This window comes from Oncorhynchus mykiss, chromosome 17 (assembly GCF_013265735.2).
Source record: "Oncorhynchus mykiss isolate Arlee chromosome 17, USDA_OmykA_1.1, whole genome shotgun sequence".
Lineage (NCBI taxonomy): Eukaryota > Metazoa > Chordata > Actinopteri > Salmoniformes > Salmonidae > Oncorhynchus > Oncorhynchus mykiss.
Genome location: NC_048581.1, coordinates 13,135,319 through 13,159,790, shown reverse-complemented (window position 1 = coordinate 13,159,790; position 24,472 = coordinate 13,135,319). Strand labels below are relative to the sequence as shown.

At 46.0% G+C, this 24,472-nt stretch overlaps 1 protein-coding gene across 5 annotated transcripts in view; it reads left to right on the top strand.

The window, feature by feature from the left end:
* Window positions 1–22,941, top strand: part of LOC110485477 (sodium-independent sulfate anion transporter) — a 23,622-nt gene extending 681 nt beyond the window's left edge. The window contains exons 2-18 of one of the 5 annotated variants that reach the window (XR_005036655.1): window positions 976–1,198; window positions 1,473–1,605; window positions 2,347–2,455; window positions 8,238–8,430; window positions 8,961–9,046; window positions 9,125–9,204; window positions 16,358–16,500; window positions 16,575–16,753; window positions 17,162–17,234; window positions 17,459–17,570; window positions 17,911–17,966; window positions 19,088–19,228; window positions 19,356–19,483; window positions 19,860–19,959; window positions 20,089–20,222; window positions 21,274–21,428; window positions 21,467–22,941. Coding sequence is in view for 1 of the 5 variants with exons in the window: in XM_036948033.1 (XP_036803928.1) it covers window positions 1,478–1,605; window positions 2,347–2,455; window positions 8,238–8,430; window positions 8,961–9,046; window positions 9,125–9,204; window positions 16,358–16,500; window positions 16,575–16,753; window positions 17,162–17,234; window positions 17,459–17,570; window positions 17,911–17,966; window positions 19,088–19,228; window positions 19,356–19,483; window positions 19,860–19,959; window positions 20,089–20,222; window positions 21,274–21,375 (1,764 nt within the window). In the remaining 4 variants the exon portion in view is untranslated. Of the gene's footprint in view, window positions 1–975; window positions 1,199–1,439; window positions 1,606–2,346; window positions 2,456–8,237; window positions 8,431–8,960; window positions 9,047–9,124; window positions 9,205–16,357; window positions 16,501–16,574; window positions 16,754–17,161; window positions 17,235–17,458; window positions 17,571–17,910; window positions 17,967–19,087; window positions 19,229–19,355; window positions 19,484–19,828; window positions 19,960–20,088; window positions 20,223–21,273; window positions 21,429–21,455 lie in introns of those variants that run through there. The other 4 variants (XR_005036656.1, XR_005036654.1, XM_036948033.1 and 1 more) reach the window with 4 other exon arrangements.
* The last annotated feature ends 1,531 nt before the right edge of the window (window positions 22,942–24,472 follow it).

Below are 24,472 nucleotides of genomic sequence, written 5' to 3'. Positions count from 1 at the left end.
TGTGTGTGCGCCTGAGGCCTGAGCAGCTATGAAAATGACTGTGGACCCAATGACAAATTTAAAACTGTATGAGACCAGAATGCAAATTGTAAAGTAGATCTTAAACAAATTGTCATGTGATCGTGGCTAGCCAGTGTCAAATACATTTGCCAGCCAGCGCCATAGCAGTATATTCTAAATGGGATGTGGTGGGTTGGCATGGTGATACCATAGCCGTATATTCTAAATTGGATGGGGTGTGTTGGCATGGTGATGCCATAGATTTTAAATGGAGTGGGTTGGCATGGTGACACCATAGCCATAGATTTTAAATGGAGTGGGTTGGCATGGTGACACCATAGCCATAGATTTTAAATGGAGTGGGTTGGCATGGTGATAGTTAAATCAATCTGCGTATGTTCTTTTGCCTCGACTGAATTTAGAAACTATAGATTCAATAAATGAGACAAAAATATTTTGCTCATGCTCTGTTGGCAGTACAGTAGAACTCAGAACTCGTGAAAGTAGAGTACAGTAGACTGACTGATAAATGCACGTAGCTCACAGTCTAGTTCATCTTGGTTGGCACCCTGATATAAATCTCACACTTGTGGGTAGGATTTGAATAGTTAAAGGAAAACTCCACCCTAAAACGACCGTTTGGTACAGTATTTGTTTCATGAGTCCATTGTTGACAAAGTCCCAACATGTTATGCCAGTCAGCAATCCAATTTTTAAGATAAGCAACTTTCAAAATAGCGACATCATCACCATATGATGCCGAATACGTCATACGAGGATGATTTCTGTATTTTGAAAGTGGCTTATCTTGAAAACTCGATTGCTGACAAGCAAAACCATTTTCCTTTAAGTCTGTCAGGAGACGACAGTCTACAGTATCCTCTATTTTACCATCTTTGTCTTCGTTCTTTATGGGCTTTTATTGCTGGATTTAATTGACCACTTTTCTCCTTTCTTTCTGTTCTTTCATCACAGTGAGTGCACCAGTACTACCACACATGGAATGGAGACACACTGGGAGGATCTTGCCTTTCTGGATTCTAGAATGATGTGAGATCTGACGGTTCTGGGAACATTGGTGATTCTCTGCTCTCTTGGTGTTTCGTCCTCTTTTACCTGCCTAGTTGGAGTGTGGAGACGTGGATGTCATATTATAGTCGAGTTTGAACCTCACCCACCCTGAGGACTGAGGACTGAGGTAAGCAAACACAACCTACCTGGCCTACTGCTGCCACCTACAGTACCTTCCTGGTTTTGCCTGTTTGTGTGTCTATGGAATGAAGACATTGGATTGGTTTTCGTGTGTGTGTGTGTGTGTGTACTGTAGTCTCAAAATCTGCTTCTCAGCACTTTGTGTGTCTGTCTATGACTCTGCTCTCTGTCTACATTAACATCTCTCCGCCTCCTCCATCTCATGTTCGGCCCTTCACCAACTACAGACCCTCCTCTGTCCTGTTCCGTCCTGCTTCCAGGCAACATGATGGAGCCCCTAGTCGACCGGCCCGGGCCCCAGATAGGAAGGTCCTCTCTGGGGGAGAGAATGGCCTCCTGCTGCTCCTACAGAACCCTCCAGGCCTGGCTCCCCATCCTCACCTGGTTACCCAAGTAGGTGTCCCACCCTCATCTCTTTCTCTGGTGATGAGAGACAAAGGCTGCCCAGCGAGCACATAATGTTCTGAGAACCACGTGTTTCTTAGGTGGAAACGTCAGTACTTCAGCATTACGTTTTCTACAGGTTTCTTCATGGTTCGATTTAAAGTCATGTTCTCAGAACATTAAGAAAACCTTCCATAAAAACCACGAGAAAACATTCTAAACGTTCTTAGAATGTTATTTAAAAACATATACATTCCGTTCTCAGCGTCAACAAAACTCTCTCCTTTATTTTTTTAACATAATGTTCAGTTGTTGGCCCCGTGCCCACTAATTGGCCAACCCTGATCTTAATGAGTGGTTGATTACTTTGATATGGGGTCTAAATGAGCTAAAAGGAACAGCTTTGAAAGAGTTAATAAAACATGGCCTGCTAGCTCCATCCTGGTGGCGCAGTGGACTAATTCCATGGATAGAGAACAGAAGAGCACAGATATGAATGTCACTGACGCCTTGCCACAATAAAAAAAGACATGTATTTGCCTGATTGATACTTAGGACACATGGGAATTCATCTGCTTATCTGTGCTGGGAGTCCAGAACAGTTAACCCCAAACTAAACTAGCAGGGTTAGTAAGTCTTATCGAAGCACGTTATTTATTTACTTTCAAATATGTCTTGGTCTCTGTCTCTCTCTCAATCTAAATCCTTGGGGAGCTAACACAAGTCTTTCTGTGTTTTCTCCACCTCCAGGTACAGGCTGAGCTGGCTCCAGATGGACCTGATAGCAGGTCTCACCGTGGGTCTAACCACCGTACCACAGGCCCTGGCTTATGCTGAGGTGGCCGGCCTACCTGTACAGGTGAGAGATCCAATGGATCACAGTTCATAGGCCTGAGTGTCTATAGACCATAGTATGTACAGGTGAGAGGGAGGGGCTGGGGGCAGGGTTTATCTGTACAGGTGAAAGGGAGGGGCTGGGGGCAGGGTATATCTGTACAGGTGAGAGGGAGCGGACAGGGGCAGGGTTTATCTGTACAGGTGAGAGGGAGGAGCAAGGGGCAGGGGTTTGTCTGTACAGGTGAGAGGGAGGGGCTGGGGGCAGGGTTTATCTGTACAGGTGAGAGGGAGGGGCTGGGGGCAGGGTATATCTGTACAGGTGAGAGGGAGCGGACAGGGGCAGGGTTTATCTGTACAGGTGAGAGGGAGGGGCTGGGGGCAGGGTTTATCTGTACATGTGAGAGGGAGGGGACAGGAGCAGGGTATATCTGTACAGGTGAGAGGGAGCGGACAGGGGCAGGGTATATCTGTACAGGTGAGAGGGAGGAGTCGGGGTTAAATAGTTAGGCCTACCTGTACTGGTGAGTGGTAGTAGAAGTACCTGCTATATCTCTGGGACAAGGCCTCTCACGCCAGAAGGATCACATGCTGTTTCTAGTGTTGTATTAATAAACTTTTGGCACACCCATGTTGTTACATTTTCCAACCCCTCACAGTAAGCATAGTTGAGTGTAATGTTGAACATGTTATTGGATCATATAGCTTTATAGACCTCAGAGTGCATCCCAAATGGCACCCTATTTCCTATATAGTGCACTACTTTTGACCGGAGCCCTATTCCCTATATAGTGCACTACTTTTGACCGGAGCCCTATGGGGGAATGAATAGTTTAGAGAATTGGGACACAGTTCATAGGCCTGAGTGTCTATAGACCATAGTCATCAAGTCCTCTCATGTTTTAGTACACTACAGCTTTACCTTGGGGACTCTTTTACCTGCTACCTGACATAACACTCTTCTCCCTCCATCTTCTCCTACAATCCCCCTCACTTCTCCTCTACTCTCTTTTTGTTTCCTACCCAGACCCCTCACTTCTCCTCTACTCTCTTTTTGTTTCCTACCCAGACCCCTCACTTCTCCTCTACTCTCTTTTTGTTTCCTACCCAGACCCCTCACTTCTCCTCTACTCTCTTTTTGTTTCCTACCCAGACCCCTCACTTCTCCTCTACTCTCTTTTTGTTTCCTACCCAGACCCCTCACTTCTCCTCTACTCTCTTTTTGTTTCCTACCCAGACCCCTCACTTCTCCTCTACTCTCTTTTTGTTTCCTACCCAGACCCCTCACTTCTCCTCTACTCTCTTTTTGTTTCCTACCCAGACCCCTCACTTCTCCTCTACTCTCTTTTTGTTTCCTACCCAGACCCCTCACTTCTCCTCTACTCTCTTTTTGTTTCCTACCCAGACCCCTCACTTCTCCTCTACTCTCTTTTTGTTTCCTACCCAGACCCCTCACTTCTCCTCTACTCTCTTTTTGTTTCCTACCCAGACCCCTCACTTCTCCTCTACTCTCTGTTTGTTTCCTACCCAGACCCCTCACTTCTCCTCTACTCTCTTTTTGTTTCCTACCCAGACCCCTCACTTCTCCTCTACTCTCTTTTTGTTTCCTACCCAGACCCCTCACTTCTCCTCTACTCTCTTTTTGTTTCCTACCCAGACCCCTCACTTCTCCTCTACTCTCTTTTTGTTTCCTACCCAGACCCCTCACTTCTCCTCTACTCTCTTTTTGTTTCCTACCCAGACCCCTCACTTCTCCTCTACTCTCTTTTTGTTTCCTACCCAGACCCCTCACTTCTCCTCTACTCTCTTTTTGTTTCCTACCCAGACCCCTCACTTCTCCTCTACTCTCTTTTTGTTTCCTACCCAGACCCCTCACTTCTCCTCTACTCTCTTTTTGTTTCCTACCCAGACCCCTCACTTCTCCTCTACTCTCTTTTTGTTTCCTACCCAGACCCCTCACTTCTCCTCTACTCTCTTTTTGTTTCCTACCCAGACCCCTCACTTCTCCTCTACTCTCTTTTTGTTTCCTACCCAGACCCCTCACTTCTCCTCTACTCTCTTTTTGTTTCCTACCCAGACCCCTCACTTCTCCTCTACTCTCTTTTTGTTTCCTACCCAGACCCCTCACTTCTCCTCTACTCTCTTTTTGTTTCCTACCCAGACCCCTCACTTCTCCTCTACTCTCTTTTTGTTTCCTACCCAGACCCCTCACTTCTCCTCTACTCTCTTTTTGTTTCCTACCCAGACCCCTCACTTCTCCTCTACTCTCTTTTTGTTTCCTACCCAGACCCCTCACTTCTCCTCTACTCTCTTTTTGTTTCCTACCCAGACCCCTCACTTCTCCTCTACTCTCTTTTTGTTTCCTACCCAGACCCCTCACTTCTCCTCTACTCTCTTTTTGTTTCCTACCCAGACCCCTCACTTCTCCTCTACTCTCTTTTTGTTTCCTACCCAGACCCCTCACTTCTCCTCTACTCTCTTTTTGTTTCCTACCCAGACCCCTCACTTCTCCTCTGCTCTCTTTTTGTTTCCTACCCAGACCCCTCACTTCTCCTCTGCTCTCTTTTTGTTTCCTACCCAGACCCCTCACTTCTCCTCTACTCTCTTTTTGTTTCCTACCCAGACCCCTCACTTCTCCTCTACTCTCTTTTTGTTTCCTACCCAGACCCCTCACTTCTCCTCTACTCTCTTTTTGTTTCCTACCCAGACCCCTCACTTCTCCTCTACTCTCTTTTTGTTTCCTACCCAGACCCCTCACTTCTCCTCTACTCTCTTTTTGTTTCCTACCCAGACCCCTCACTTCTCCTCTGCTCTCTTTTTGTTTCCTACCCAGACCCCTCACTTCTCCTCTGCTCTCTTTTTGTTTCCTACCCAGACCCCTCACTTCTCCTCTGCTCTCTTTTTGTTTCCTACCCAGACCCCTCACTTCTCCTCTGCTCTCTTTTTGTTTCCTACCCAGACCCCTCACTTCTCCTCTGCTCTCTTTTTGTTTCCTACCCAGACCCCTCACTTCTCCTCTGCTCTCTTTTTGTTTCCTACCCAGACCCCTCACTTCTCCTCTGCTCTCTTTTTGTTTCCTACCCAGACCCCTCACTTCTCCTCTACTCTCTTTTTGTTTCCTACCCAGACCCCTCACTTCTCCTCTGCTCTCTTTTTGTTTCCTACCCAGACCCCTCACTTCTCCTCTGCTCTCTTTTTGTTTCCTACCCAGACCCCTCACTTCTCCTCTGCTCTCTTTTTGTTTCCTACCCAGACCCCTCACTTCTCCTCTGCTCTCTTTTTGTTTCCTACCCAGACCCCTCACTTCTCCTCTGCTCTCTTTTTGTTTCCTACCCAGACCCCTCACTTCTCCTCTGCTCTCTTTTTGTTTCCTACCCAGACCCCTCACTTCTCCTCTGCTCTCTTTTTGTTTCCTACCCAGACCCCTCACTTCTCCTCTACTCTCTTTTTGTTTCCTACCCAGACCCCTCACTTCTCCTCTACTCTCTTTTTGTTTCCTACCCAGACCCCTCACTTCTCCTCTGCTCTCTGTTTGTTTCCTACCCAGACCCCTCACTTCTCCTCTACTCTCTTTTTGTTTCCAGACCTCTCACTTCTCCTCTACTCTCTTTTTGTTTCCTACCCAGACCCCTCACTTCTCCTCTACTCTCTTTTTGTTTCCTACCCAGACCCCTCACTTCTCCTCTACTCTCTTTTTGTTTCCTACCCAGACCCCTCACTTCTCCTCTACTCTCTGTTTGTTTCCTACCCAGACCCCTCACTTCTCCTCTGCTCTCTGTTTGTTTCCTACCCAGACCCCTCACTTCTCCTCTACTCTCTTTTTGTTTCCTACCCAGACCCCTCACTTCTCCTCTACTCTCTTTTTGTTTCCTACCCAGACCCCTCACTTCTCCTCTACTCTCTGTTTGTTTCCTACCCAGACCTCTCACTTCTCCTCTACTCTCTTTTTGTTTCCTACCCAGACCCCTCACTTCTCCTCTACTCTCTTTTTGTTTCCTACCCAGACCCCTCACTTCTCCTCTACTCTCTTTTTGTTTCCTACCCAGACCCCTCACTTCTCCTCTGCTCTCTTTTTGTTTCCTACCCAGACCCCTCACTTCTCCTCTGCTCTCTTTTTGTTTCCTACCCAGACCCCTCACTTCTCCTCTGCTCTCTTTTTGTTTCCTACCCAGACCCCTCACTTCTCCTCTACTCTCTTTTTGTTTCCTACCCAGACCCCTCACTTCTCCTCTACTCTCTTTTTGTTTCCTACCCAGACCCCTCACTTCTCCTCTACTCTCTTTTTGTTTCCTACCCAGACCCCTCACTTCTCCTCTGCTCTCTGTTTGTTTCCTACCCAGACCCCTCACTTCTCCTCTACTCTCTTTTTGTTTCCAGACCTCTCACTTCTCCTCTACTCTCTTTTTGTTTCCTACCCAGACCCCTCACTTCTCCTCTACTCTCTTTTTGTTTCCTACCCAGACCCCTCACTTCTCCTCTACTCTCTTTTTGTTTCCTACCCAGACCCCTCACTTCTCCTCTACTCTCTTTTTGTTTCCTACCCAGACCCCTCACTTCTCCTCTGCTCTCTTTTTGTTTCCTACCCAGACCCCTCACTTCTCCTCTGCTCTCTTTTTGTTTCCTACCCAGACCCCTCACTTCTCCTCTGCTCTCTTTTTGTTTCCTACCCAGACCCCTCACTTCTCCTCTACTCTCTTTTTGTTTCCTACCCAGACCCCTCACTTCTCCTCTACTCTCTTTTTGTTTCCTACCCAGACCCCTCACTTCTCCTCTACTCTCTTTTTGTTTCCTACCCAGACCCCTCACTTCTCCTCTGCTCTCTGTTTGTTTCCTACCCAGACCCCTCACTTCTCCTCTACTCTCTTTTTGTTTCCAGACCTCTCACTTCTCCTCTACTCTCTTTTTGTTTCCTACCCAGACCCCTCACTTCTCCTCTACTTTCTTTTTGTTTCCTACCCAGACCCCTCACTTCTCCTCTACTCTCTTTTTGTTTCCTACCCAGACCCCTCACTTCTCCTCTACTCTCTGTTTGTTTCCTACCCAGACCCCTCACTTCTCCTCTGCTCTCTGTTTGTTTCCTACCCAGACCCCTCACTTCTCCTCTACTCTCTTTTTGTTTCCTACCCAGACCCCTCACTTCTCCTCTACTCTCTTTTTGTTTCCTACCCAGACCCCTCACTTCTCCTCTACTCTCTGTTTGTTTCCTACCCAGACCTCTCACTTCTCCTCTACTCTCTTTTTGTTTCCTACCCAGACCCCTCACTTCTCCTCTACTCTCTTTTTGTTTCCTACCCAGACCTCTCTCTGTCTCTCAATTCAATTCAAGGGGTTTTATTGTCATGGGATTCATATGTTAACGTTGCCAAAGCAAGTGAAATGGATAAACAAACATGAAATAAACACTAAAAACTAACAGTAAACATTACACTCACACATTTTCCAAAATAATAAAGACATTTCAAATGTCATATTATGTCTATATACAGTGTTGTAACGATGTGCAAATAGTTAAAGTACAAAATGGAAAATAAATAAATATGGATTGTATTTACAATGGTGTTTGTTCTTCACTGGTTGCCCTTTTCTCGTGGCAACAGGTCACAAATCTTGCTGCTGTGATGGCACACTGTGGAATTTCACCCAGTAGATATGGGAGTTTATCAAAATTGGATATGTTTTCGAATTCTTTGTGGATCTGTGTAATCTGAAGGAAATATGTGTCTCTAATATGGGTATACATTTGGCAGGAGGTTAGGAAGTGCAGCTCTCTCTACTTCCTTTAAGTCAAATTATCCCCCTCTCTACAGTACGGCTTGTACTCAGCCTTCATGGGTGGGTTCATCTATACGTTTCTGGGAACCTCCAAGGATGTAACCCTGGGTCCTACTGCCATCATGTCCCTGCTGTGTGCCTCCTACGTGGGGGGAGACCCGGTCCGAGCCGTCCTCCTCAGCCTGATCTGTGGAACCATACAGACCGCCATGGCTCTACTACGTTTGGGTAGGGGAGAAATAATAGTTTGTTGTAGATTGTCTTCAAGATCATCCTCATAGTTCTGGTTCTAGATCACCCTCGTAGTTCTGGTTCTAGATCACCCTTGTAGTTATGGTTCTAGATCACCCTTGTAGTTATGGTTCTAGATCACCCTCATAGTCCTGGTTCTAGATCAACCCTCGTAGTTCTGGTTCTAGATTAACCCTGTAGTTCTGGTTCTAGATCAACCCTGTAGTTCTGGTTCTAGATCAACCCCGTAGTCCTGGTTCTAGATCAACCTTGTAGTCCTGGTTCTAGATCAACCTCGTAGTCCTGGTTCTAGATCAACCTCGTAGTCCTGGTTCTAGATCAACCTCGTAGTCCTGGTTCTAGATCAACCTCGTAGTCCTGGTTCGAGATCATCCTCGTAGTTCTGGTTCGAGATCACCCTCGTAGTTCTGATTCGAGATCACCCTCATAGTTCTGGTTCGGGATCATCATAGTGCTGGTTCTAGATCATCCTCAAAGTTCTATTTCTAGATAATTTCTGGTTTCAGGGTTTCTTCTGGACTTCATCTCATTTCCGGTGATCAAAGGCTTCACCTGTGCTGCCGCGGTAACCATAGGCTTCGGTCAAGTCAAGGTGAGACACACACACACACACACACACACACCATCCCTGTATGAGGACAGTGTTAATTCAGTGTTGTTTTGTCTCCAGAATGTGCTGGGACTGAAGGACATACCTCATGAGTTCTTCCTGCAGGTCTACTACACCTTCTACAGGATACCCGAGACCAGGTAGAGTAGAGGACTGGTCTACACCTTCTACAGGATACCTGAGACCAGGTAGAGTAGAGGACTGGTCTACACCTTCTACAGGATACCTGAGACCAGGTAGAGTAGAGGACTGGTCTACACCTTCTACAGGATACCTGAGACCAGGTAGAGTAGAGGACTGGTCTACACCTTCTACAGGATACATGAGACCAGGTAGAGTAGAGGACTGATCTACACCTTCTACAGGATACCTGAGACCAGGTAGAGTAGAGGACTAGTCTACACCTTCTACAGCAGGGGTGTCAAAGTCAAATGGACGGAGGGCCAAATAAAAAAATCAGCTACAAGACGAGGGCCGGACTGTTCGAATGTTCATTGAAAATTTTTTAAATGACGCATATAGTCTAGTGAACCTAATTGAACCTACTGAAAACCTAACAAATATATTACAATATGATCAGATAAATAAAGCAATATTTTCTTATGGCTCTGTCAGTAATCTTTAATTTTCAACAGACACAAAAGACAAATTTCCTTTATATAAATATCCCCATAACATGAACATTAAATGAAAGAAACCGGTATTCAAGGCACCATCAGTAGACTATATTTTCTATTTTAGCAAAAGTGGGCTAAATTTACTTCAAAGAAAAAACAATAATAGCAATTTTCTATCATCCACTCAACTGAAATATTTTTAAAATATAATTGGATTGAAATACAAAAAAATAAAGTGCAAAAATCTATTAATCAAAAACAACACTTTGTTTAAGGAGAAGTAACATGCAGTGAAAACAAATATTAAATTTTAACTTTTAAACTTGAACTGAGTAAAAACTCTAAATATGTGATTGCACAGTAATGTTCACTTGTTTGAGGTTGAGGGTGATACTTGGTGGTGTCCCATCTTTTCCACAAGTTCATCAATGTTCGGGGTAAGGCTCTGAGCTGAAGAAATCCTCAGAATTGAGTGGAGGTGTTCAGCAGTAAGTCGACTTCTGTGTGATGTTTTGTTCAGGTTCATCAAAGAAAACAGTTGTTCACACAGGTATGTGCTGCCAAACATAGACAACGTTTGAGCAGCCTGGATGCGCAGCTGGGGCATTGTGCCGGGGAGGAAACGGGCGAACTCCGCAGCACCCACTGCCGCATATTTTGCCCTCAGTGCATCATTGCATTGGAGGTCAATCAACTCCATTTGGAGGTTTGGTGGTGAGCTTTCCACGTCAACAGCAAATGGGTTACCGAGCAGTTCCAACCTGCTTTTTTGTGCTTCAAAGTCAGCAAATCGGCGTCGAAAGTCAGCGGCAAGCATACCTATTTTATCAGCCAACTGTGTGCTCGGGAACGCACTGGTAGAGAGCTTCTCTTTCATGGTCTGGCAGCTGGGAAAGTGGCTCAAATTTTCTTTCCGCATCTGCGTCTCCCACAGAGTCAGTTTGGTTTTAAATGCCTTCACTGTACTGTACATATCAGAGATGACACGATCCCGACCCTGCAGCTGCAAGTTTATTGCATTCAGATGACTCGTAATGTCACACAGAAAAGCCATTTCACACAGAAACATTTCGTCTCGGAGTTGTGTTGTGTCTTTCCCTTTGCTGTCCAAGAACAGACAAATCTCCTCACGAAGCTCGAAACATCTTTGAAGCACCTTTCCCTGGCTTAGCCATCGCACCTCTGTGTGATAAGGCAAATCACCATGCTCCGTTTCTAACTCCGTCAGAAATGCCTTGAACTGGCGGTGATTCAAACCTTTGGCTCTGATAAAGTTAACTGTGCGCGTGATGATGCTCATTACATGCTCCATTTTCAAGGCTTTACCGCACAACGCTTCCTGGTGTATGATACAATGATAAGCTGTCAGCTCACCTGTCGCGTTTTCCTCTTGCATCTTTTCCCGTATCTTCGCCACCAGTCCGCTCCTGTGTCCACACATCGCAGGTGCTCCGTCGGTTGTCAAACCCACGAGTTTTTCCCAAGGCAGCTCCATCTCATTTACACATCTTGACACCTCTTCATACAAATCATGCCCCGTAGTTGTGCCATGCATAGGACGTAAAGCCAAAAACTCCTCTGTCACGCTTAGGTTGGAGTCCACTCCGCGGATGAAAATTGACAACTGGGCAATGTCAGAAATGTCGGTGCTCTCATCCACAGCCAAGGAATATGCAATAAAATCTTTTCCCTTTTTCACAAGCTGCTCTTTTAGATTGATGGACAACTGGTCTACTCTCTCGGCAATGGTGTTTCTGCTCAGACTCACATTTAAAAAGAGTTGCCTTTTTTCTGGGCAAACTTCGTCACAAACTTTAATCATGCAGTTTTTGATGAAATCCCCCTCCGTAAATGGCCGGGCTGATTTAGCGATCTCTTCTGCCAAAATAAAACTGGCCTTGACAGCAGCCTGGCCTTGTGATTTGGCTTTTTTGAACAGAGCCTGTCGAGATTTGAGGCCTCGTTTTAATTCCTCTGCCTTTTGTAGCCTTTGTTCCATGTCCATATTCTTGTTTTTGTCCGCGTGTTTCGTTTCATAATGTCGTCTCAGATTATACTCTTTCAGTACCGCCACACTTTCTCCACACAGAAGACACACAGGTTTTCCAGCTACCTTCGTGAACATATACTCCGACTCCCACCTTGTTTGAAACCCCCGGTTCTCAGTATCCACCTTCCGTTTTGCCATTTTTGATGGGTATCTGAAAGTTAATTTTACTGTGATGCTGACGACTGCTGTGCCAATAAATATTGAAATGAAGCAGCCTACTGCTCGGTGCGTCACCTTTGCATTGTGGGAAATGTAGTATTGGTGCGTGTAAAAGATCTGCGGGCTGCCGGCTTGCTGCGGGCCGGTTCTAATAATAAATCAAGATCATCCCAGGGGCCGTAAAAAACCTTCTTGCGGGCCGGATGTGGCCCGCGGGCCTTGACTCTGACATATGTGTTCTACAGGATACCTGAGACCAGGTAGAGTAGAGGACTGGTCTACACCTTCTACAGGATACCTGAGACCAGGTAGAGTAGAGGACTAGTCTACACCTTCTACAGGATACCTGAGACCAGGTAGAGTAGAGGACTAGTCTACACCTTCTACAGGATACCTGAGACCAGGTAGAGTAGAGGACTGGTCTACACCTTCTACAGGATACCTGAGACCAGGTAGAGTAGAGGACTGGTCTACACCTTCTACAGGATACCTGAGACCAGGTAGAGTAGAGGACTAGTCTACACCTTCTACAGGATACCTGAGACCAGGTAGAGTAGAGGACCGGTCTACACCTTCTACAGGATACCTGAGACCAGGTAGAGTAGAGGACTGGTCTACACCTTCTACAGGATACCTGAGACCAGGTAGAGTAGAGGACTAGTCTACACCTTCTACAGGATACCTGAGACCAGGTAGAGTAGAGGACTGGTCTACACCTTCTACAGGATACCTGAGACCAGGTAGAGTAGAGGACTGGTCTACACCTTCTACAGGATATCTGAGACCAGGTAGAGTAGAGGACTGGTCTACACCTTCTACAGGATACCTGAGACCAGGTAGAGTAGAGGACTAGTCTACACCTTCTACAGGATACCTGAGACCAGGTAGAGTAGAGGACTAGTCTACACCTTCTACAGGATACCTGAGACCAGGTAGAGTAGAGGACTAGTCTACACCTTCTACAGGATACCTGAGACCAGGTAGAGTAGAGGACTGGTCTACACCTTCTACAGGATACCTGAGACCAGGTAGAGTAGAGGACTGGTCTACACCTTCTACAGGATACCTGAGACCAGGTAGAGTAGAGGACTAGTCTACACCTTCTACAGGATACCTGAGACCAGGTAGAGTAGAGGACCGGTCTACACCTTCTACAGGATACCTGAGACCAGGTAGAGTAGAGGACTGGTCTACACCTTCTACAGGATACCTGAGACCAGGTAGAGTAGAGGACTAGTCTACACCTTCTACAGGATACCTGAGACCAGGTAGAGTAGAGGACTGGTCTACACCTTCTACAGGATACCTGAGACCAGGTAGAGTAGAGGACTGGTCTACACCTTCTACAGGATATCTGAGACCAGGTAGAGTAGAGGACTGGTCTACACCTTCTACAGGATACCTGAGACCAGGTAGAGTAGAGGACTAGTCTACACCTTCTACAGGATACCTGAGACCAGGTAGAGTAGAGGACTAGTCTACACCTTCTACAGGATACCTGAGACCAGGTAGAGTAGAGGACTGGTCTACACCTTCTACAGGATACCTGAGACCAGGTAGAGTAGAGGACTGGTCTACACCTTCTACAGGATACCTGAGACCAGGTAGAGTAGAGGACTGGTCTACACCTTCTACAGGATACATGAGACCAGGTAGAGTAGAGGACTGATCTACACCTTCTACAGGATACCTGAGACCAGGTAGAGTAGAGGACTAGTCTACACCTTCTACAGGATACCTGAGACCAGGTAGAGTAGAGGACTGGTCTACACCTTCTACAGGATACCTGAGACCAGGTAGAGTAGAGGACTAGTCTACACCTTCTACAGGATACCTGAGACCAGGTAGAGTAGAGGACTAGTCTACACCTTCTACAGGATACCTGAGACCAGGTAGAGTAGAGGACTGGTCTACACCTTCTACAGGATACCTGAGACCAGGTAGAGTAGAGGACTGGTCTACACCTTCTACAGGATACCTGAGACCAGGTAGAGTAGAGGACTAGTCTACACCTTCTACAGGATACCTGAGACCAGGTAGAGTAGAGGACCGGTCTACACCTTCTACAGGATACCTGAGACCAGGTAGAGTAGAGGACTGGTCTACACCTTCTACAGGATACCTGAGACCAGGTAGAGTAGAGGACTAGTCTACACCTTCTACAGGATACCTGAGACCAGGTAGAGTAGAGGACTGGTCTACACCTTCTACAGGATACCTGAGACCAGGTAGAGTAGAGGACTAGTCTACACCTTCTACAGGATACCTGAGACCAGGTAGAGTAGAGGACTAGTCTACACCTTCTACAGGATACCTGAGACCAGGTAGAGTAGAGGACTAGTCTACACCTTCTACAGGATACCTGAGACCAGGTAGAGTAGAGGACTAGTCTACACCTTCTACAGGATACCTGAGACCAGGTAGAGTAGAGGACTAGTCTACACCTTCTACAGGATACCTGAGACCAGGTAGAGTAGAGGACTAGTCTACACCTTCTACAGGATACCTGAGACCAGGTAGAGTAGAGTAGAGGACTAGTCTACACCTTCTACAGGATACCTGAGACCAGGTAGAGTAGGCCTACAGTAGGCTACACTTTTGTGTGTGTGTAATGTTGTTGTAACGTGTGTGTGTGATGTTGTTGTAACGTGTGTGTGTGTGTAATGTTTTAATGTGTTTGTGTAATATCGTTGTAATGTGTGTGTGTGTGTGTAGGATAGGAGACGTGGTTCTAGGTCTGCTGTGTCTGTGTGTGTAGGATAGGAGACGTGGTTCTAGGTCTGCTGTGTCTGTGTGTAGGATAGGATATATGGTTCTTGGTCTGCTGTGTCTGTGTGTAGGATAGGAGACGTGGTTCTAGGTCTGCTGTGTCTGTGTGTAGGATAGGAGACGTGGTTCTAGGTCTGCTGTGTCTGTGTGTAGGATAGGAGACGTGGTTCTAGGTCTGCTGTGTCTGTGTGTGTAGGATAGGAGACGTGGTTCTAGGTCTGCTGTGTCTGTGTGTGTAGGATAGGAGACGTGGTTCTAGGTCTGCTGTGTCTGTGTGTAGGATAGGAGACGTGGTTCTAGGTCTGCTGTGTCTGTGTGTGTAGGATAGGAGACGTGGTTCTAGGTCTGCTGTGTCTGTGTGTAGGATAGGAGACGTGGTTCTAGGTCTGCTGTGTCTGTGTGTAGGATAGGAGACGTGGTTCTAGGTCTGCTGTGTCTGTGTGTAGGATAGGAGACGTGGTTCTAGGTCTGCTGTGTCTGTGTGTAGGATAGGAGACGTGGTTCTAGGTCTGCTGTGTCTGTGTGTGTAGGATAGGAGACGTGGTTCTAGGTCTGCTGTGTCTGTGTGTGTAGGATAGGAGACGTGGTTCTAGGTCTGCTGTGTCTGTGTGTAGGATAGGAGACGTGGTTCTAGGTCTGCTGTGTCTGTGTGTAGGATAGGAGACGTGGTTCTAGGTCTGCTGTGTCTGTGTGTGTAGGATAGGAGACGTGGTTCTAGGTCTGCTGTGTCTGTGTGTGTAGGATAGGAGACGTGGTTCTAGGTCTGCTGTGTCTGTGTAGGATAGGAGACGTGGTTCTAGGTCTGCTGTGTCTGTGTGTAGGATAGGAGACGTGGTTCTAGGTATGCTGTGTCTGTGTGTGTAGGATAGGAGACGTGGTTCTAGGTCTGCTGTGTCTGTGTGTAGGATAGGAGACGTGGTTCTAGGTCTGCTGTGTCTGTGTGTAGGATAGGAGACGTGGTTCTAGGTCTGCTGTGTCTGTGTGTGTAGGATAGGAGACGTGGTTCTAGGTCTGCTGTGTCTGTGTGTGTAGGATAGGAGACGTGGTTCTAGGTCTGCTGTGTCTGTGTGTAGGATAGGAGACGTGGTTCTAGGTCTGCTGTGTCTGTGTGTGTAGGATAGGAGACGTGGTTCTAGGTCTGCTGTGTCTGTGTGTGTAGGATAGGAGACGTGGTTCTAGGTCTGCTGTGTCTGTGTGTAGGATAGGAGACGTGGTTCTAGGTCTGCTGTGTCTGTGTGTGTAGGATAGGAGACGTGGTTCTAGGTCTGCTGTGTGTGTGTGTGTAGGATAGGAGACGTGGTTCTAGGTCTGCTGTGTGTGTGTGTGTAGGATAGGAAACGTGGTTCTAGGTCTGCTGTGTCTGTGTGTAGGATAGGAGACGTGGTTCTAGGTCTGCTGTGTCTGTGTAGGATAGGAGACGTGGTTCTAGGTCTGCTGTGTCTGTGTGTAGGATAGGAGACGTGGTTCTAGGTCTGCTGTGTCTGTGTGTAGGATAGGAGACGTGGTTCTAGGTCTGCTGTGTCTGTGTGTAGGATAGGAGACGTGGTTCTAGGTCTGCTGTGTCTGTGTGTAGGATAGGAGACGTGGTTCTAGGTCTGCTGTGTCTGTGTGTAGGATAGGAGACGTGGTTCTAGGTCTGCTGTGTCTGTGTGTAGGATAGGAGACGTGGTTCTAGGTCTGCTGTGTCTGTGTGTGTAGGATAGGAGACGTGGTTCTAGGTCTGCTGTGTCTGTGTCTGCTGGTGACGTTGCAGTGGATGAAGAGTACCCTGGAACCCCCGTCAGAACAGAACGCCCTCCTCACCAGGGCCGCTCACAGTCTGGTCTGGGGCATCGCTACCGGTCAGTACCTGTGTGTGTGTGTGTGTGTGTGTGTGTGTGTGAGAGAGTATAATGTGTGTGTCTCCCCACCTCAGTGCGTAATGCGTTGGTCGTAGTGGCGGCGACCTTCGTGGCGTTCTCATGGAACGCGTTTGGCTCACCGGTCTTCACCATTACCGGGAAAACATCCCAGGGCCTGCCGCCGTTCAGAGCCCCTCCCCTCTTTGAGACCACGCCCAACGGTACCAGCATCAGCTTCGGAGAGATCATAGAGGTGAGTGACAGACCAATAGGGATACAGACTTGGTGAGTGACAGGGGGACAGACCAATAGGGACACAGGGTGGGGGAGTGGCAGGTGGATGGACCAATTTGGATACAGAGTTGACACTGGAGAGTGGGTGTCGTAATTTAGTTATCACCGTTGGGGAGAGCAGGGGGAAAGTGAGCTGAACCAATGATATTACAGTATTGATTTGTTAGTGTTGAGTTGTCACAGTATTATGTTTCCAATTAGGTTACAGTGAAAAGTAACAAGTAGCTATTACAGCAAAGGTCCCCAGTCGCTCTTGGTCAGTATGCTAAGCCAATCAGGGAACAGTAATTAGTCATTAGAACGCCGTTGTCCAATCACATCTCGGATATGAGTGATTGAAAACCCCTTCTGACCAATCCCGTGGCAGGATTTTGGAGGAGGGCTGGCTGTCATCCCCTTCATGGGAGTACTGGAGAGCATTGCCATCGCTAAAGCCTTCGGTGAGAGCTGTGTGTGTGTGTGGTTGAGCGATGTTAATGGTGCGCTCCTTCTGTACCAACGTGTGTTGTTAAATGTTTATTTGTTATTTATTTGACCAGAGAAGTCACATTGAGGATGGAATATCTCAAAAATCTTGCATAATTATTCTGTTTCTCTATCTTCTTTGCTGTTAAGTGAGTTTAAATGCACTTTGAATAAAGTTTGATTTGATTTGAATCCCCAGCCAGTCAGAATGACTATAGGATCAATGCCAACCAGGAACTGTTTGCTATTGGTCTAACCAACATTATGGGATCCTTCGTCTCAGCCTATCCGGTCACAGGAAGCTTCGGAAGGTGTGTGTGCATTAGTGTTGCCATGACACCAGTATGGTGATACTAGGAAGTCAGGAAACAAAGGAAACACAACATGAAGCAGACTGAAGCTCTTGAAACAGTCCTAATGTTGGAAACAAACAGCCTGATGATGTCACCCAGAATCACAGTTGTTTATTTTGCAAGTTGTACCACACAATATGTTACAAAAGTAGGTTTTAAAGGAGTTTAGTCTGCTTAGTGTTTTATTTTTTGCCATGGAAAATACTGACATGGTGACAACACTAATGTCCGTGTGTTTCCTGTGTAGTGTGTGTGTTTGTGTTATATACACACTAATGTATAATCTGCCCATGTTCAGGACTGCAGTGAACTCCCAGACAGGGGTGTGTACTCCAGCCGGAGGCATAGTCACTGGTAACACAGAATTTACTACAAATATCACTCCCATTTCTCTTTCTCTCTCTCCTATCCATCCATCTCTCTCTCTCTCCTATCCATCCATCTCTCTCTCTCTCCTATCCATCCATCTTTCTCTCTCTCCTATCCATCTTTCTCTCTCTCTCTGTACTGTACTGCAATGTTGTTGTAGTATTGTACTGTAGTATAGTTGTTTACTGTATAATACTGCAGTATACTTGTAATTATTGTGTAGTGTCTGACGCCCCCTGGTGTTGAGGTGTAGTAGTTAGTATACTGTAATTAATGTGTGGTATCTGTCTGATGTTGAGGTGTGGTAGTTAGTATATTGTAATTAATGTGTGGTATCTGTCTGGTGTTGAGGTGGGGTTGTGTAGTAGTTAGTATATTGTAATTAATGTGTGGTATCTGTCTGGTGTTGAGGTGTGGTTGTGTAGTAGTTAGTATATTGTAATTAATGTGTGGTATCTGTCTGGTGTTGAGGTGTGGTAGTGTATTGTGTAGTAGTTAGTATATTGTAATTAATGTGTGGTATCTGTCTGGTGTTGAGGTGGGGTTGTGTAGTAGTTAGTATACTGTAATTAATGTGTGGTATCTGTCTGGTGTTGAGGTGTGGTAGTGTATTGTGTAGTAGTTAGTATATTGTAATTAATGTGTGGTATCTGTCTGGTGTTGAGGTGTGGTTGTGTAGTAGTTAGTATACTGTAATTAATGTGTGGTATCTGTCTGGTGTTGAGGTGTGGTAGTGTATTGTGTAGTAGTTAGTATATTGTAATTAATGTGTGGTATCTGTCTGGTGTTGAGGTGTGGTTGTGTAGTAGTTAGTATACTGTAATTAATGTGTGGTATCTGTCTGGTGTTGAGGTGTGGTAGTGTATTGTGTAGTAGTTAGTATATTGTAATTAATGTGTGGTATCTGTCTGGTGTTGAGGTGGGGTTGTGTAGTAGTTAGTATATTGTAATTAATGTGTGGTATCTGTCTGGTGTTGAGGTGTGGTAGTGTATTGTGTAGTAGTTAGTATATTGTAATTAATGTGTGGTATCTGTCTGGTGTTGAGGTGGGGTTGTGTAGTAGTTAGTATATTGTAATTAATGTGTGGTATCTGTCTGGTGTTGAGGTGTGGTAGTGCTGTTGTCCCTGGCCTTCCTGATGCCAGCGTTCTACTACATCCCTAAAGCCTCTCTGGCAGCAGTCATCATCTGTGCTGTGGCTCCCCTGGTCGACTACCGCGTCGTCATGCAGTTCTGGAGGATACGCAGTGAGTCGTTTGTGTTGAATCTGTGTGTTTGTCTCACAGTTTGTACATCTTTGTGTGTCAGTGTATATTTCAAATCTGTGTGTGTGTGTTTCAAATCTGTGTGTGTGTGTGTGTGTGTGTGTCTTAGAGCTTGATCTGGTGCCGTTCCTGATCACCTTCCTGTTGAGTTTCTGGGAGGTGCAGTACGGCATTGTGGGAGGTGTAGTTGTTTCTGGACTCATGCTGCTCTACAATGTAGCCAGGCCCAGCATAAAGGTAATGTGTATGTATGTGTGCGTGCGTGCATTCATTTGTGTGTGTGTGCATAATACTATGGGCTGTGTGTGTGTGTGCACGTGCGCATGTAACAGGTGTGTCTGTGTGTAACGTGTGTTCTCTCTGTGTGTACAGGTGTGTGTGTTCTCTCTGTGTGTAACAGGTGTGTGTGTTCTCTCTGTGTAACAGGTGTGTGTGTTCTCTCTGTGTGTAACAGGTGTGTGTGTTCTCTCTGTGTGTTCTCTCTGTGTGTAACAGGTGTGTTCTCTCTGTGTGTAACAGGTGTGTGTGTGTTCTCTCTCTCTGTGTGTGTGTGTGTGTGTGTGTTCTCTCTGTGTGTAACAGGTGTGTGTGTGTGTTCTCTCTGTGTGTACAGGTGTGTGATCATGGTGTTTTGGTGATGGAGTTAGATAGTGGACTCAGTTTCCCCTCCACAGAGTACCTCAACACTGTCCTATACACTCAGGCACTGCAGGGTAAGAGAGAGTGTGTGTATTCTGGAATGCTGGAACATTGTTAATGTGGGAGGCAATCCGTCTGCCTAGGGAGACTAATCTTTCCTCCTCTTGTGCGTGCCCCCCCCCCCCCCCCCCTGTCTCCCTCAGCCTCTCCTCCTAGGTCAGTGGTCCTGGACTGTCATCATGTCAATACTGTAGACTATACAGTTGTCAACGAGCTCAGGGACCTGCTACGACAGTTCAAACTACGAGGGGTCGGACTCATCTTCTCTGGCCTGCAGGTACTGACTGACTGGGTGTGTTCTGGCCTGCAGGTACTGACTGACTGGGTGTGTTCTGGCCTGCAGGTACTGACTGACTGGGTGTGTTCTGGCCTGCAGGTACTGACTGACTGGGTGTGTTCTGGCCTGCAGGTACTGACTGACTGGGTGTGTTCTGGCCTGCAGGTACTGACTGACTGGGTGTGTTCTGGCCTGCAGGTACTGACTGACTGGGTGTGTTCTGGCCTGCAAGTACTGACTGACTGGGTGTGTTCTGGCCTGCAGGTACTGACTGACTGACTGGGTGTGTTCTGGCCTGCAGGTACTGACTGACTGACTGGGTGTGTTCTGGCCTGCAGGTACTGACTGACTGACTGGGTGTGTTCTGGCCTGCAGGTACTGACTGACTGACTGGGTGTGTTCTGGCCTGCAGGTACTGACTGACTGGGTGTGTTCTGGCCTGCAGGTACTGACTGACTGGGTGTGTTCTGGCCTGCAGGTACTGACTGACTGGGTGTGTTCTGGCCTGCAGGTACTGACTGACTGGGTGTGTTCTGGCCTGCAGGTACTGACTGACTGGGTGTGTTCTGGCCTGCAGGTACTGACTGACTCGGTGTGTTCGGGCCTGCAGGTACTGACTGACTCGGTGTGTTCGGGCCTGCAGGTACTGACTGACTCGGTGTGTTCTGGCCTGCAGGTACTGACTGACTGGGTGTGTTCTGGCCTGCAGGTACTGACTGACTGGGTGTGTTCTGGCCTGCAGGTACTGACTGACTGGGTGTGTTCTGGCCTGCAGGTACTGACTGACTGGGTGTGTTCTGGCCTGCAGGTACTGACTGACTGGGCGTGTTCTGGCCTGCAGGTACTGACTGACTGGGTGTGTTCTGGCCTGCAGGTACTGACTGACTGGCCTGCAGGTACTGACTGACTGGGTGTGTTCTGGCCTGCAGGTACATTAGTCGACCAACAATGATGAAGTATAATCAGACTGAATGCATCTCTCTCTGTCTCTTCTCTTTTCTTCCCTCGGTCTCCCTCTCTCTCTTCTCTTCCCTCTGTCTCCCTCTCTCAGTATTCGGTCTTGGAGGTCCTGTTGGCAGCAGACCTGCCGGATCTTAGACACACCGCCAGTGTGGAGGCGGCACTAACCATCCTATCGGGTAGCACTCAGTGACTGACACTGCAACCAACCAATCACAGACGAGAACAGTGATATATATATATATATTTATATTTATATTTAGATATATTTATATATATTTTTTTTTTATGCTGTCCTGAACCAATTCCTGCTGAGTACACCGATTTACACTCGACTCAACGGACCCTGACACTGAAATCAGAATGATTGGTATGGATCTGGACCAATCAGGGTACAGCGGTGGCCAAGAATGTCCCGCCCCCTCACCAATTGATTGGCTGTCAAGCAGTTGACAGGTTGTCAATCCCCTTTTTTTAACCAAGCATGAGAACCGATCTCTTATGCTTTTCCACTTTGAAGATGCTGCTGTGTGATCGGTTTCATCTTGTAGCTTTTATAATGACTTTTATGTTGTTGAAGTTATCTGTAGACACTGATCAAGTCTAGAGTAGGTTTGTGGTTTCTATCACTAATGGACATTTGAATGTCTCAGTGTGCAGTTTGAAGGTAGTTTCTGGCTCATTGCTAACTAGCGTTAGCATAATGACGGGAAGTTTACAGGAACAGCTAGCACACACACACTACCTTTATCCTGGGTCTGTTTTAACACGTTTGCTCTGTGCGTTAACCCCTTCAGAGCCAACATACACAGAGGAACTGGAGGACAGGAAATCACTTCTCAGGAAGTGACGTAAGGAAAGAAGCCCCACCCTCTCAGCACTTAACTTCCTGTTTGTGTTCCAAATCAAAATTCCAAATCCTTTCCAAGCCCCTACCCCTGTGTCCCAATCCTGGTCCCGCGGACCCTTAAGGGGGGCACATTTTAGTTTTCTGCACTCACAAACCTGATTCAACCAAATGCTTGATGAGAAGTTTATTAGTTGAATCAAGCTAAAAACAAAACCTGTGCACCGCCTTGGCTCCCCGGACCAGGATTGGGAAGCCCTCACCGGAGTCAGTGTGTGTGGATAGGTGGAAGCAATATGGAGGAAATAGCACTTAACCTGTCCAGAGATATAACTGTATATCTAATACCTATGGAATGTTTTGATTTGATTTACATAGGTGTTAGGTCTCTATCTGGTATAGGACGTGTTAAATATCCTTAGACTGGTGAGGTACTTACACTATTGCAACTTTGTTTTTAACTGTTCTTCTTATACGCATTAATACATATAATATATTATTGTATACATTTGCTTGATCAATTAGACTTTGATAAATTACAATTATTGATCACTTTCAAATTGATCAATTGTACTTTATTGGTTGCCTCTATTGGATGAGAAGTTGACTGTCTCCTACTCTCTCTCTGTGTGTGTGTGTGTGTGTGTGTGTGTGTGTGTGTGTGTGTGTGTTTGTTTGTTTACCTGTACGATCATGACCATAAGAAGAATATCACATTCCAAATGGTTTGTGCCTTGCATGTTCTGCACTTAATACAATTATTATGTTGTTTTTTAACACTTTGAAACTTTCTAATTCTTACTTAGAAATGTATTTGATAAGACTGACAATTTGTATCCAGCTCCAAACTTAGTTTTATGCAGTGAATTAACCAGTGTTGTAAAGTGCTTAAGTAAAGATACTTTAAAGTACTACTGAAGTCGTTTTGGGGGTATTTGTACTCTACTATTTATATTGTTGACTACTTTTACTTTTTACTCCACTACATTCCTAAAGACAATTATGTACTTCTTACTCCACTACATTCCTAAAGACAATGATGTACTTCTTACTCCACTACATTCCTAAAGACAATAATGTACTTCTTACTCCACTACATTCCTAAAGACAATGATGTACTTCTTACTCCACTACATTCCTAAAGACAATAATGTACTTCTTACTCCACTACATTCCTAAAGACAATAATGTACTTTTTACTCCACTACATTCCTAAAGACAATACTGTACTTTTTACTCCATTTTCCCTGACAACCAAAAGTACTCGTTACATTTTGGATGATTAACAGGACAGGAAAATGGTCTAATTCACATCCCTGGTCATCCCTACTGTCATCCCTACTGCCTCTGATATGGAGGACTCACTAAACAGAGAACATCCCTGGTCATCCCTACTGCCTCATGTGATGGACTCACTAAACACATTCTTCATTTGTAAATGATGTCTGGGTGTTGGAGTGTGCCCCTGGCTAGCTGTAAATAAATAAATAAAAACATAAATTGTGCTGTTTGGATTGCCTAATAGATGTCATTTGAAATTATTTATACTTTATACTTTTGATACTTCAGTATATTTTTTCAATTACATTTGATACTTCAGACTATTTAAAACCAAATACTTTGACTTACTCAAGCAGTATTTTTCTATTAAGGTATGAATGCGCTCTGTGGTGTGGTCAGCATGTGACATGAGCGAGCGTTGCAAAATACATGTACACATCTAATTCAATCATTGCATCCACACTGCTTGCATGAGTCAACGAGCGTCTGTGGAGCCAGGCGCTAAAATAGAACCTGATTCTATTTGTCACGCTTGACGCGCTGCAAGTCCCGCCTCTCCTCATTGGTTTTTAGGAGCATATACCCACGTGGGTGATTGAAAGTTGAACTGAGGTCTACACTCCAGCCCAGTTGGTGGTGGTAATGCACCTTAAAGTTGTTTGCCAACAGCCATATAAAGTCCAAAGTGGAAGAAGCCTGAAGGAGGAGAAATTTCTAGAAACTAACTTGGTTTACCCTTTTATCTGTGGAGTAGAGGACCTTGTGTATTTAAGGTAAAATAACAACCCAATGTTTATATCCCAGGAAAAATGAGCTAGCAACAGCAAGCTAGCTAAATTCAACCTGTCCCCAAATTAATATAGTTGGTTCAGAGTTTGTTTTGATATTTAAACCTGCTTCTCCTGATTGCATCTAGTGTGGGTGGACAAAATCAATACTCTTTGTGCACGGGGGCTTTGAAACAGGAAAGGGCTTTCCCCAAACTGTTGCCACAAATTTGAAAGCACAGAATCGTCTAGAATGTCATTGTATGCTGTAGCGTTAAGATTTCCCTTCACTGGAACTAAGGGGCCTAGCCCAAACCATGAAAAACAGACTGAGACCATTATTCCTCCTCCACCAAACTTTACAGTTGGCCCTATACATTGGGGCAGGTAGCGTT